General features: G+C 36.7%; 1 protein-coding gene across 2 annotated transcripts; it reads left to right on the top strand.

The window, feature by feature from the left end:
• The first annotated feature begins 7,110 nt into the window (after positions 1 to 7,110).
• On the top strand, positions 7,111 to 14,103 carry LOC126969565 (uncharacterized). Of its 2 annotated transcripts, XM_050815089.1 has the most exons (7): positions 7,111 to 7,187; positions 9,877 to 10,013; positions 10,402 to 10,666; positions 10,778 to 10,989; positions 11,065 to 11,293; positions 12,055 to 12,335; positions 13,715 to 14,103. In XM_050815089.1, exons 1-7 carry the CDS (start codon positions 7,172 to 7,174, stop codon positions 13,940 to 13,942), a joined length of 1,368 nt encoding a protein of 455 aa, XP_050671046.1. In that variant the 5' UTR covers positions 7,111 to 7,171; the 3' UTR covers positions 13,943 to 14,103. The 2 variants fall into 2 exon arrangements, with proteins under 2 accessions (XP_050671046.1, XP_050671047.1); XM_050815090.1 differs by lacking the exons at positions 10,778 to 10,989; positions 11,065 to 11,293 and having other exon boundaries at positions 7,112 to 7,187.
• Positions 14,104 to 15,099: the final 996 nt, after the last annotated feature.

Consider the following 15,099-nt stretch of genomic DNA (forward strand, 5'->3'; position numbering starts at 1 on the left):
CTGGCTAACGTTTCCCTGTGGGTTTTGCCTACTTTCTTGTAAGTCCGTAAGAAGAAGTGAATAATGTTTGCGTTCACAAAACTGGGTTTTAAGAAATTCTCTGAGTTGATCCCAGGATGTGAATTCCTTTATAGAGCAAGCAATTTCTGCCTTTCCATGCAACTGGCTAAGAATATATTTAAAAAGAACTGGTCTTTGTGAGTCGGAAGCTAGCTCATATGCGTTATTAGAATTAATTATAAATGAATTGACTGATTCTCGGCTGCCGTCGTAAGATTTAATAAATTTAAATAGGGTATTTAGGTCTAATTCAGCCATGACTGTTGCTACGAGAGTGGCTCTAGTGATTCTTGGCGAATGTATTGGTGATTTAGTAAGATCGGTGGAGGCCTCGTCCACTTCGGGGATGTTAATATTTAATTTTGTATCTTCAACCTTGGAGACTTTGGGCATATTACGTCACGCGACACGTCGCAGGTGTAATGATGCTTGACATAAAATATATAAGATCTTGTAAAATAATTAACAAACTAATTGATTATAATAATTTTAACAAATAGTCTGGAGGGAATATAATATAATAAAATGAATAATAATATAATGAACAGCTCTAGACAAAACAATGACAAAAGACTTACGATAAGGCGGCTAATACGGCGAATGTCTCGAGCATTGATGCGATAAGACGTGATTCTCGAAATGCTGACTCTTCAGTCCTTCACGACGATTGTGTTGCAAGTTGCACGATGAACGACACTTTGCACGATCACAGGTTCACGATTTTGTGAATAGAGACTTTTTGATTTATTGGATTGTATATGATTTAAGATCACTGGAGATTTTGATTACACAATGAATAACATTTTTCACGATCACAGGTTCACGGTTTTATGAATAGTGATTTTTGATTTATTGGGCTTAAGATCACTGGAGATTTTTGATTACACGATGAATAACACTTTTCACGATCACAGATTCACAAGCCCTTAGTCGCCTTTTATGACACCCTTGTGCCTGGGACTTCGCTATTCTTTTTATGCCCTGGGGAAGCACAGGGAAAATGTGTTAAGTTAACGTGTTAGTTTAAGTCAAATCGCGTAAGCCAAATTGAAACTACTCCCTGGCATTCGATTTTTTTTGAAGGCTAAAACAAAAAGCAGGCTAAAATAAAAATACAATGGGATCTGACATAATTATAATATTTAGTAGTCTCATTTTTGTAAATTAGGAAACCTTGTTTAATTTATTTCCGATTTAGAAAACCATCATATTATCGCATACAGATATTTTAGTTTTCAAGGAACTTTCTTCCCCGTGCATCATTGCTGTGGAATGCGCCTATTTGTGCGGCGTTTCCGGGACGATACGACATGGGTACATTAAAAAAAGTGCGTATACTAACGCTCCTGTGACTCCTCTGGTGTTACAAGAGAATGTGGGCGGCGGTGATCACTTAACATCAGGTGCACGGGGCACTCGTACGCTCGTTGGACCTCCTCTTCCATATTTTTTTTAAATTAGCAGATAAAATTGTGTGTTTGCAAAATAATAGATGGTATAATTAATTTTTTTTTTTTTTTTTTGGTTTTATTATGAAAAATAGAATTACAATTTATTATTATATAACAGGCCAAAAACCACAGAGGTTTGTCCGGCATGTTAGAAGAAATACTATTATCGATTACAATTACAATAAACATTAATATTAACTTATAAATACACAATTTAATAATATAGGTACAATACAAACGAAAAAATTAATGTAGGTACAACAACAACAGTACTTATTGTAGCACGGGTGAGTCGCATGGCCTGCCACCGCAATGTATTGAATTTTTGAATGACCGTCTGTTTAGATATATTAATTAGTAAACAATACTCAACTTTATAACGAATAGTTAAGTACTCAATTGCGGATAGCACATCACGCTACGCACTAATCATGGCTTCGACAACGAAAGGCAACTCAAGACATAAAGTTATGACCAATATACAGGTTGTTTAAAAAGAATAACTTTAATTAGATTCGCAGTTCGATAAAATTCGTCATAATGTTCCTATTTGATACTATAACCTTGACATGGCGGCTCGCGTCATACTGTGACTCAGGTCAACACTATTAAGAGGAGTGAGGAATGCCTTAAATAATTCTGATTCACGAACTCACCTCGTAGATTATTTGTGACCTTTTGATAGATAGCTACGAGTCACCGGAGTTTTAGTGATTTTTAAATAATGTCTACATATTATAAAACAAAGTGCTCTGCCGCCTCTGTTTGTATATTTGCGATCAACTCAACAATCTGCAACTGCACCGATTTTCAAGCTGTTTTCTTCAATGGATAGAGTGGATTTTGAGGAAGGTTTTAGCATATTGTTTTATTATTTTTTGTATACATTAACGATATTTGTTGGAGAAGTCGAAAAAAAATAAGCCGTCTGGGAGCTTTAAATGATAGCGATGGCTAAACCCTTGGAGCTATAACAAAATAATGTACTTATAGTGGAGTTATGTATCTTATATAGCTCTACAGAAAAGTCCGCGATGGCATGTGTCTATCTCTTAAGGATATTCAACTTACTATATCCAATTTAATACTTTAAAAAATTGGTATTTATAAAGCGGTAATGTAATAATTATTTATGCAACTGTTATGTAATAAGGGGTATTAAAACACGAATGTGGATTATGTGATAATAGTATCACATGAGTGTTTTAATACCTAATTATCAACACCCAGAATATGAATCCTCTAAAAGATTCTGAAACAGCTTACTGCTAACATTAAAACAGCCAGTCCTAGTAGTAACTTAATATCATCCCTTACCTACTGATTATTCATTTTAGTAGTAATTTACATTTTGTATAGTGTGCAATTATTAAAATTCACTTGATTATTATGTTATTTTGCAGCGTTTAAAATATCTTGAGGTGTGCTGTCAAAACTTGAATCGCTCATTTTCTCAAGACAAATGGCGGGGTTTCGAATAACCTACATTTTTTTTACGGCGCGCCATGATATGGTAGTGTGGAACGCGCGTAAGCGAAAATGTTCTTTTTTTGAAATTCATACAGATACCACGAATCGAGCAATAAGAATGTGGCTGTTTGTTGAAACTCTTTGTGCATGAAGGGATCGAAAAAAAAACCAAGGAGTGTTGTTATGAAATTCAGTACAACATTACAACACTCATTTGGATGATGTAAGTAATGGTTATAACGACATTGGGTGTTTTAATGTTGGTAATAACTGTTTCAGAATCTTTAATAGAGGATTTAAAGCATGGGTGTAGATAAAAGCTGTTTACACAAATACTATACCTCGCACCATCTTGCCCACTACCAACAATGAACAGTAGTTTAAGGGTATTTATGTGTATGTATGTAGGTATCAATCACGAATATGGCTAGGATGCATGACTAGGTTGTGCTTTACACTATATAATATCCGAATACTCTCACTTGACCAGTTTTCTTATTGAATTATGGAATTATTAAAAACCATTAAGTATTATCATATTATGAAATTAGATAGATCATCTAGATAGAAAGATGGATAGCGATAGATTATATGCTGTTTATCACCGGAGACACAACAATCACATTTATTTGGAGGTAGGTCATATCATTTGAATAAGTTGATCTCAGTAATCAGCTGTAAGTTTTCTTTATTTAAACAGAACAGACACAGTCACGGGCCTCGGTTACTACTTCCGTCTTCTACAATAATTCACTAAATTGATCTCTTCAGTGCCAATATTTTAATATTGACACACTTTTACACAAATTATCTTGCCCCAAACTAGGGAAAGTGTGTACTATGGGTACAAGACCACTATATACTTACTTAAACATACATAAATACATATAAACATCCATGACTCGCTAACAAACATCCATATTCATCATATAAATGATTGCACCTACCGGGATTCGAACCCGGGAACCCTCTAGCTTAGTAGTCAGGGTCACCAACCATTCGGCTATATGGGTCGTCAAAAATATGATCCCATTGCAACCATCATTTAAACATAAACCCAGAAAAGTGCGAGTTGGACTCGCCCACCGACGGTTCAGTACATAATATTAGGTCTTATAAAAAAGGGGCACGGTTTTTTTTCATCCTTATTATTAAAAAATCAGTTTATGCTTGTACCCTTTTTTGAAGCCCTTTAAAACGATACCCCACATGACACGGTCAAGTCAATTTAATATTTGGACCGTCATTCCATTCATAAAGACACATGGTCTTTATTTTTATAATTAATTAATTACAATAATGTGTAATTGTAGTATAATACGGTAGCACTTGCCAAAATTCGTAGTTCCACGTCAACGGAATATACATTCAATATAAATTTAGGCATATGTTTTTACGTTAGAAGTTACAACTTAGAAATTTGATATTTTCACTGCTACAAGAGACTGTGACTCAATTTCGATTTAATTTTAACTCCATACCACTCCGCGTTCCCGAGATAAAGGTCCTTGAGAGACAGACAGGCGGAGGGCAAGAAAGTGATCCTATAATCCCTTAATCCCCTTGTCTTCCTGTCGAGGTACGGACCCTAAAAGAACATATTATTAAGTTGATATTCAGCTCAAAATATTGTATCGAAGTAATGTTTAATTTTACAATAGCTAGGTTGTGTACTGAAGTATGTGATACATCATCTGTCATAAACATAAATATGACGACGTGTGCGCAACCTTCGATATGACGGAGGCCACAACAACGAACCGTGGCCCCGTGTTCACGCTCTGAACTTTACAGACTATGTAAACAGTTCTACAATGTTCTCTGTGGCCACTGCAACCCACTTTACACGTAGGTAGGCACAGAAATCTAAATAAGAACCTGTCGCCTCACACCTTATATTATATTACAGTATGCAAAATATTCAAACACACAGACGTACCCTATAATTTCCAGATAACGTGTGAGTTGAATGTAAAGTTCTGGAATGCGATAGTGATGGGGGCTGGATGATCTTGTTACCGGGAGGTCTGCTTGATGTGTTTTTTTATTATTATTATTTCCTTTAAAGTTCAAGTTATTATATATTTTATTTTATGAAATGCTCACATAATGCCTCTATTTATTTACGGTATGTGTGTATTGATGCATCTACTATACTCAATAACTCTTGTGTTTATAAGTATTAATTTACTTTTTTTTTCTTTTTTTGACTTACTCATGTAAGCCTTTCAGTTTTTGACTTTTGAGTATTTTTGTTGCGTCACTTTGCATATATTGTAATTGAAATGATTTGTAAAACAACTAAAATGTAAATCTTGACTTAAAAGAGTGGCAATGAGTTTCTTGCTACTTCTTCTCATTAGCTCAACCCTTTACGAAGTAGCGGCAAATTCAATAAGAAACAATATTTATATTTTTTTTTGACATTCATAAGTGTCATTATTGTGACCTACACGAATAAAGTGTTTTTGAATTTGAATTTGAATTTGATGTGACATAATTTAAACTGATGACGATAATTATGAGTGTGTTGATAAATTTAAACAATGCGTCAAGTTGACCATTTTAACCTAATAATTAAATCTCAATTTTTTGTACTTCCCTTCTTCAACACACATGTTTAAAACATTGTTGGCCATTTCTCGTACTTGACGACGAATAAAAACTCGTTCCCTTTTGTACGGAACTTGATGGACTCGGATCAGTTATTGTTAAAAAAAATAACATCGGATAGTATTAACGTGATAGCACGGTAAGCGTACGATAACTAGTAGGGACGGCACATCACTACACTGGTGGCGGGAGCCGTGCGGACAGCGGGGGAACTTGCTCCCACTCTATACCTGAAGACCCAAATTTATGGCAACACTATGTAATTGAAATTAATTTATTTTCATTTAGTTTTTTACTTGCTTTTGCATTTCGAAGAAAGATGACTTTTAGTCGAGAGGGTTTGCTGGAGCTCCAACTTCTCTTCGGTTTAAATACGATATAATAATACTATAATAATAATAATAATATTGACACACTTTACACAAATTATCTTGCCCCAAGTTAAGCATATATAGCCTGTGTTATTGGTTACAAGACAATGATATATTTAATATAATATACTTACTTAAATATACATAAATTCATATAAACATACATATACACATACATAAATACATTTAAACATCCATGACTCGGAAACAAACATCCATATTCATCATATAAATGCTTGCACCTACCGGGATTCGAACCCGGGACCTCTAGCTTAGTAGGTAGGATCGCTAACCACTCGGCTATACAGGTCGCCAATAATAATAATATTAGGTCTTGGATGTCTATTGCAGCGATAAGTGGTAGGATATGTAGCATTATAAGTATGTAGTATGTGTGGTACATAATATGTATTAATAAATTTCCGCCCCGTTTAGCAAATAGATACTCTTGCTTGCTAAGTGGTAGCGGCCGACGGCTGGCACTTCCTCTGCCCATTCTTCTCAGGCCGGAGGCATTCATTTTCAAAGGGTAACTGTAGGTTTTACGTCCAATAAGTGTTTAATATCCTATTTTAAAACAAAAAGAATTAAATTTCAATTCATTGCGGTACAAACCAAACTACTTTGTTATATTAGATGTAGGTACATATAGGCGACAGCCTTGACCTTGCACGCATATATTATGTCGCAGTATTATTTATAATATTATCATATCTCTTTTATTTATCATACAAAAATAATACCCCGAGTATTGTGGCATTTTTTTTTTATTCTAACTTTTGAAGTGTATTATTTAGGTATATTCAGTTTTTTTAGTTTTAATTTTAATGATTAATTACTATATCAGCACAGTCACAGGTAATTCTTAAATGTCCAAGTTGTTTCTTAAACAATATTTATTACAGGTTTTCGGCGGCACCTTATGACCAACATCGAGTTGTTGTCAGTGAGGACCACAATAACAATTTACATTCAAAACAGCTTTAATTCTCGTTCTATATATAAATATTTGAGTTCAATTGTGAACTCTATTGTAAGGCGATAAGTGTATAAATTTCTATAGTGGTACCGGAGTATGACATCATTGATTGAACTATTGCAGGCGCGACTCGCGAGGGCCGGCAGCCTGACTCAAGATTCAGTTTAGCATTTTGTTCTGCGGTGAATTCACGTGTCTAGACTTTGTGTGAGGTTAATTGTTTAAACATGGCCAACATATTGGGTAAGCTATTTACACAGTTTTATAACTCCATAAAACCGGTATTTGTACTTATTGCCGTGGGACAATTATTTGCGTTGTTTATACCTATATTATAACACAGACTATAATAGCTTCTTATTTTGATCATTATTCACGAATTTTTATCAAAATCAAACAAGATAAATCATTATTTTGGCACAAGGCCAAAACCGATGCGGTAACACTGCGCTTTAGGATCAATACAAAACAAAAACAGTTATATCCTCTTTGATAAATTGTACACTTCATTTCAGACGGAATAAGTACTTTATATCTATGAGATAGTTACAGCTATTTTTATACGTGAAGAATGTTCGATGCCTAGTATTTGTGGCTAACACAAACCACGCCATTAGTATCAATGAAATTTTATCCGATGCAGTAGATATTTCTATAACTATAATTGTTAGTACGTGGGTATCTACGTTATAAAGTAATTCATAGCATAACTAAGGTAGGTGTTAAGTTGCAGGCTACAAACAAGAAGGAATTAACAATGAGATCACGTGTAAAAATAAATATTAAGGATTATTACTACCAACTGGTGTATTGGCATATTTGTGGGTAGGTATGCATTTCTTTAAAATGTTACGTTACTGCTAGTACAAAGTTTACCTATTCTTTTTATTACCTTTTATTATTATTTTCATTCTTTTAAACCAATTCATTTTAATGTTTTAAAAAAAATCTCTATTCTAAATCGTCAGTAGGTACTTCCGAGTTGTTCTTGTTAAGATCTCATGTAGTAGGTACCTACGTAATGTTATTTTTTTTAATGAGATAAGTGACGAGACAACCAAGTGGTCACCTGATGGTGGGTGAACAGTACAGTGGTGTGCCGCCTACTATTCTTGATTGAATATGACATTCAGAGCGACATGTGATGTCAACCTCATCATTTTGCGTATGATCTTAGCCCAGTAATTTCACTAATATATATATAAGATACATTCACTTACAATGACTCAGTGAGATTAAAAATTACCTACCTAAATCTTTCCATTATTTCCCGAAGTGCTTTTTATTTGTGTGTACTACCCCTATAGCTCGTAAATGTATTTAAATAATTACCTGTGTACAAAAATACATTTTTTTAATACAATTAGGTAAAGCATGTAGGTAATATTAACACACTTTAATTGGTCTAATAAGCCTCCGTAACAGCATCGTTATCATTCATTAGTACGTTTGTCTTATGCATACGATATGCCAAAAAATGTTATTTTGTTATTCATTCTTCAGAATATATTTATAGTTCTTTTACTATTATATCTCTAATATAAACACCGTTAACCTGTTCAAACTCGTGTAGATAAGCAAAATTTCAAGAGAATTAACAGAAATAATTTTAACAAGCATTTAAATCCATACTTCGCGACCGATGCTGCAAGAAGCGGCAACGAACTGCACTTATCAGTGTTATTGGTGATATGCAATAAAGTTGTTTTAATTACAAAACAACAAGTCCATAAAATATTCTCCAAGAAATACTCTTATTATTCGGTCACTTTGTTCCCAAAGGTCAGTCGACAGGCGACATGGTATTGATTCAAAGAATGACATCACCGCATCTAGCCAAGCAAGCCCTACAAAGATAATGATCTGTATGGTCCAACGATTTATTCATTCGAAATATTTCAAATATGATTCATACAGCATAGTGTACACAGATAGTTTTCACAAACTTTGTGTACCGATTATTAATAAATAGAAGATTCTAGTTAATAGTCAGCGTGGGTTTCATAAGCTATCTGCACGTAATCATGGCCAAGTTGCAAAGTTAAAAGACATTCAATGAATTTTAATGATATAACTGTTGATTTACGTAATTTACGACAAAAATGGAATACAATACACCGATCGGCTTGATTTTTTGTTGTTTCGTAGAGTTATCACGGGGATTGCTCAGACGAGTTGTTCGAGTTGATACCAAGCAGCTGAATCCCACCACCGGACTTTTTTTATGAAAATAAGGGACGAGACGAGCAGGACGTTCAGCTGATGGTAATTGATACGCCTTGCCCATTACAATGCAGTGCCTCAGGATTACGTCAAAATGGTAAATTTCACCCGCATCATGTTGACGTCGGGCATTTTACAACCGCGGCCTTTTACAAAAAATTCTCGCACAGGAACTTTATGCCATCAATGAACTGCTGCAGTTTTCCCTAAACAATACGATTTAGGAACCTTCAAAAATAGAACACCAATAGGAAAATTCCACCTTCGCACGACACGCCACAAATTAGAATTATCATCCCCAATTAAATTTATCATCCCCACCATCTGGGTGTGTGGCGGTCCTCCACAGTGCGGTTTTCAAGGGCTTTCTTCCTCGTACTATTAAGCTGTGGAATGAGCTTCCTTGTGCGGTGTTTCCGCGACGATACGACATGGGTACCTTCAAAAAAAGTGCGTACACCTTCCTTAAAGGCCGGCAACGCTCTTGTGATTCCTCTGGTGTTGCAAGAGAATGTGGGTGGCGGTGATCGCTTAACACCAGGTGTACCCGTACGCTCGTTTGTCCTCCTATTCCACAAAAAAAAAGAACATATTACTCCCTTAAAGGCTGACGCACCTCCTGATCCCTGGTGCTGCGGATTTCTCGCCTGTTTGCTCCCTCTTATTTAAAAAATAATTATAACAAATACAACAACTCTTTTATTTTCAGATGTTGCTACACCGAACAATCTAGAATACCAGTTCTTCCCGGTATCCAGTGGTTCTGTACAATTCAAAGTACGGGCACCCCATGATGCACACATCGCTCTCACTATGGGACCTCAAGAATTAGACCCCATGTATGAGGTAATGTCTAATATTATTTACTGAATTTGTTTTCCACTTCTTCTTGTTTAGGATCAATATTTCCGAAATTATATTCATGAATTATTTAAGAAAAAAAATTAATCGAATTGACTTAAACAAAGCATATAAGATTTTATGACGATACGTCACTCGAAGGTTAGCTCAGTTGGTTAGGGCACTGGCACGGAATGCCAGAGTCCGTGGGTTCGAGTCCCGCATCGTTCATAAAAAAAATTGTTTTTCAAATTTTATTTGTGAATTGACTTAACTTTATAACGCTGACCTCTGGAGAGGCTCCTAAACTGTGTACCGAAAGTGCATCTACACTCCATAGCCTTTACATAATATGTAAGCGTGATAGTCATATCAAATATATTGTATTTTTCAGATCTTCATCGGTGGTTGGGGAAACACAAAAAGTGTGATCCGTAGAAACAGAACAAAACCTGATAAAGTAGAGATCAATACGCCTGAAATACTGAACGGCGGTGAATTTCGAGGTTTTTGGGTGCGGTGGGACAGTGGTGTAGTTTCAGCTGGACGGGAAGGCGAATCGATTCCATTTATCTCATGGGCAGACCCGGACCCTTTTCCTATTAGCTTCGTGGGTGTTTGCACTGGTTGGGGGGCATCAGGGACTTGGAAAATTGAAGGTACCAGATAAGTTCAATCCTCCACTTCCTTTATTATCGTTGTATGCTTGAATAAATCACAAAATGTACCCAACACCTAATAACAAATTAATATCAGCAAACTTTACGCAGATGGAGCTGAGTTTGACACTGTGGACAAGTTAGAGTACAAGTTTGGTCCAGTGGCAGCTGGTTCCCTCGAATTTGATTTTCTCGGTCCTCATAACTGTCACATTTGCCTCGCGCCAGCACCGGCTGAAGTTGATCCGATTTACGAAATTATTCTCGGAGGATGGGAAAACAGCAAATCTGTTATAAGACACTGCAGACAAAAACCCGACAAGGTAGTTTATGGTTTGATGTTGCACCCAATCTAGATGTGCGTATTACAGCATATAATCAATTGTTACTGATCGTAGGTGACGGTCCCCACTCCGGGTATCATGAACGCAAATGAGCCCAGAAAGTTTTTGATTGAATGGCGTTGCGGAACTATTGCGGTGAGGGATGGAAAAACAGGCCAAGTGCTCATGGAGTGGACGGATCCCGCGCCATTCCCTATTACGCATTTCGGGATTCGAACGGGATGGGGCGCGCAAGGACAATGGCGAATTGTTCACTTCTATAAAGCTGGAGAGCAGCAACCTCGTTGAGTGTCCAGATATATATATATATATAACATAGTGCGGAATGATCGCTTTATACATTGTATTGCTGTTGTGTATCTACTTATTGTATTCGATGTAATGAATGATATTTTGTTTGCAACCCCTCACCGACTGTATTACTAACATGTTTATGAACAAATAACGCGTGCATTTTCTTTAATTAACTTCACAGAATGCGTCAGAGGATTAATGTTTGGTATGTTGGGTACATTTTGTTTTACCTTCAGTGCTTTTCTATCTTACTTCCATTTCTTTTTTCATACAATCCCCTTCCGTTCCATCTTCAACTCTTATAATGACGGGCTCGCTCCGATGTGATCCGCGTTGTATCGATACGTTCTGTGAGATATATATATATAGTTCTATACGATACTCAGATCATATTGTCACTGTTACGGGTAGATGGCGCGGCTTAAAGTCGACATTTGTACGACCCATAGACTTCGAATATACCGGCAGCGCGATAATGCGTGACCGATATTGCATTGCCTATGTGTGTGTAAGCTAGCGGCTTAATCTACAAAATGTCAATTGTCAATCAAAATCGGTAACAGCAACAGAAGATGACTTTTCTTTTCTATCAGTTGTATCTCTGTAAGAGATAGCTCATCTATCACATAGTATATCGTAGTCTATGGCACGACCCCTCATTTCTTTCAGTCATGTTCATTTGCGTCACTAACTTTTTATCATGCTTTAAATCACAATATATTTTAATGACGAATTCCTTTATGATTTCAGTTCAACCTCCCCCAGCCGCAGCTCCCCTCTACAACAACCCTCCAGGATACCCCAGTGCTCCCCCTATGGGTGGCGGAGGTGCAGGTGTCTGGGTGACTGCGTCTTCTGGTCAGGTTCCTCCAGGAGCTGTTGTTGGAGGAAACGATTGTTCCGGCGAACCATTATACGTGGCTCGCGCTCAACATGAATCTAACGCTATTATACCCGGGAAACTAGTCGCTTCACATGGCTGTGCTTATATTCCATGGGGCGGCCAGGAACACGGAAAAGCGGAGTACCAAGTATGTTGTCAAACCAATATATTATGCTTTACGCACAATTCACATGTAATTTAAATAAGGTTAGCCAATTTAAATAACTTTTTCAAGTCAATAACATATATAAATCCACCACTTGGGCATAGTAATAGCATTAGTTGCCGCACTTTCCGATTACGCCTGCGGTATCTAGTTAGAGCACAGCGGAGAGCAATCCTTAATCTAAGCTTATATTTAAGCTAAGCTAAGCTAACATCGACCATCGCATAGGTAGGTACCCCATTTACGTGCTAACTCGACATGCAATTAATTAAATTACAAGTATTTAATATCAATATTAATATTTTGTTTCGGACGTTTTTCATGAATTAACACGTCTCTGATCTTATTGGTTAGCCTGTTAAACACCTCGTCAAACTTCTGGTTCGAAGTTGCTCGGCTAACTTGTTTACACAGATATATTCCGCATTCACGGCTCCGAGACTACTTTTTCTTTCCGCGCGACAGTTGGCAATAACAACAATAAGTTTCGACGAAGGGTATTCAATAATGACTGTACGAAACCCGTTGTACATATGATGGCATTACAACTGACATTTAAGTTTTGTCTTAATTATAATTGACCATAAACAAACATACCAATTTGTTCCCAAAAGAACTGCGTAGGTACATAGTTGTTAATCTTTACGAAATTTGAATGAATGAACAAGTTTCAACGCTCCGCATTCTAAATAATATTAATTAACTCCCTTTGAACAATCTTCAAATGTAACCAAAGGTATATTTAAGTACTTTAAACAATATTTGTTTGTTAGTTAGTTATGGAACTAGCAAATGTTATATGTCCACTATCAGTCGTCGTCAGTGTTATTGTTGGATCTAAGTTGTAACGCCTAAAATGCCCTATGAAGTGGCGTACCACGACCAAACGGAACTGCCTGACCCAACCCTGAGTCTGCGCTACGCTGATCACCAGCCGGGGTGCCAATAGAATGTCCAATCTATCTATAATTACACCGACACTACCAACCGAATCTCAAACGGACAAGTGCAACACTATTTTGTGGCAGAAATATACCGGCCATATCTATCCGTCGAGTCCTGCCCACTGCCAAGTGGCAGTCTCAAACTGAAGTCAGTTTCGCAACCATCTGGGCTAAGTCAGTGACTTTGGTTCCTCTATGTATCTCCTCATTTCTTATTCCATCCCTCAGGGAAAATCAGAGTATAGCTCCTCTCCCTCTGAGCGACCATGAAATACTGATAGTGTCCGCTACCAGACCGCGTCCGATGGGCTATTAAACCTGGACTATTTTCATCGGTTTTCTAGCAAAAATAAGATATAAGTATACACATTAATATCATTACTTTCAAACATTTCTAACTTATGAATAAATGTACAGGTCTTAGTTGGCGGTCCGAACAACTGGGTTCCAACCAACGGCTCCAACATACCCCCTGGAGCATTCCCGGGAGGTGAATCTGAAGACGGGGAACCTCTGTTCATCGGCAGGGTTCGTCACGAAGGCAGCATCACAACCGGAAAAGTACAACAGTCACATGGAGTCTGCTACATTTCTTTCGCAGGACAGGAACTGGGTTTTCCTGACTATGAGATTCTCATGTCTTAAACGTAGGTTCTGTCCACTGATGCATTTTATATAGATGAAAAGAATTATCGCAGTTACTAATTTATATTGCATATTGATATATTATTTTTACACTGCTTTATGGATGCACTCAGGACTTGATGTCGTCCTATATAAACGTTGATTAAATTATTATTATTAAATTGTATTGTTTTATTTATAATAACCTTATAGCCTAGTGGTTACTGACCCTGCCTACAAAGTTAAACAAACTTTATTCAATTAGGCTTAAGCTAAGCGCTTTTCTTTGTCGCTACAAATATTTCTTTTAAATTACTGTATTTACCATACGTTTGAAAAAAGCATACAAGAAACTCAACGGCCACTCTTTTAAATAGAGTATTTTACAATGGCTGTAATATACATAACAAAATCAATATATGAATATATGAATGTCTAGTTTGGGGCGAGATAGTCTGTCTGTGTCAATATAATTAAAAGTAAAGCGGTGTAAATTCGGCATAAAAAGTTAAAAAGATAAAAAAAATTACTCGCTTTTGAATAGAATCAATTCGATCAATATATTATATTTTATAACTTGGGTTCCAAACTTTGGAGCAATATTCTCATATGCTACGGACATAAGAGCAATAAAGGACTTTAATCGGTTTAAGTGTTTTAAACTTGGTAGATGTTCTTATTACAAAACCAAGAGCTTTAGAGGCCTTGTTTATTATAATATCTATATAACGTTTCTAAAACCAAAATGATGGTGTTCCCTGCAGGTGGAGGTCCGGATATGGTACCTGAGGTGTATCTAAACGGAACGGTTATTAGTGTTGTTAAGCAGTTCAAATATTTAGGTCACGTGCTTACGGAGAGGCTGCAAGATGACGAAGATATCGAGCGAGAACGAAGGGCCCTCGCTGTTAGAGGAAACATGCTTGCACGACGATTCGCTAAATGCAGTAGGGATGTAAAGACTACCCTATTCAAAGCTTACTGCCTAGGCATGTACACCTGTCAGCTGTGGGTAACATTTACACACAAAGCATTTAGAAGAATAAGGGTCCAGTATAATGATACATACAGGGCCTTTATGAATCTTCCGAGATGCTGCAGCGCATCAGGCATGTTCGTGGAGGGTGGGGTCCCTGACTTCTTCGCTGTAATAAGAACAAGAATCGCGACATTTCTGA

The sequence above is a fragment of the Leptidea sinapis genome, chromosome 18 (genome assembly GCF_905404315.1).
Source record: "Leptidea sinapis chromosome 18, ilLepSina1.1, whole genome shotgun sequence".
Lineage (NCBI taxonomy): Eukaryota > Metazoa > Arthropoda > Insecta > Lepidoptera > Pieridae > Leptidea > Leptidea sinapis.

What these genes read in the sequence shown, in the direction of transcription:
- LOC126969565 (XM_050815089.1), top strand. An exon ending in AATTAGACCCCATGTATGAG is followed by an intron (nt 10,014 to 10,401) that starts GTAATGTCTAAT and finishes TGTATTTTTCAG; the next exon opens with ATCTTCATCGGTGGTTGGGG. An exon ending in AGCTGGAGAGCAGCAACCTC is followed by an intron (nt 11,294 to 12,054) that starts GTTGAGTGTCCA and finishes TTATGATTTCAG; the next exon opens with TTCAACCTCCCCCAGCCGCA.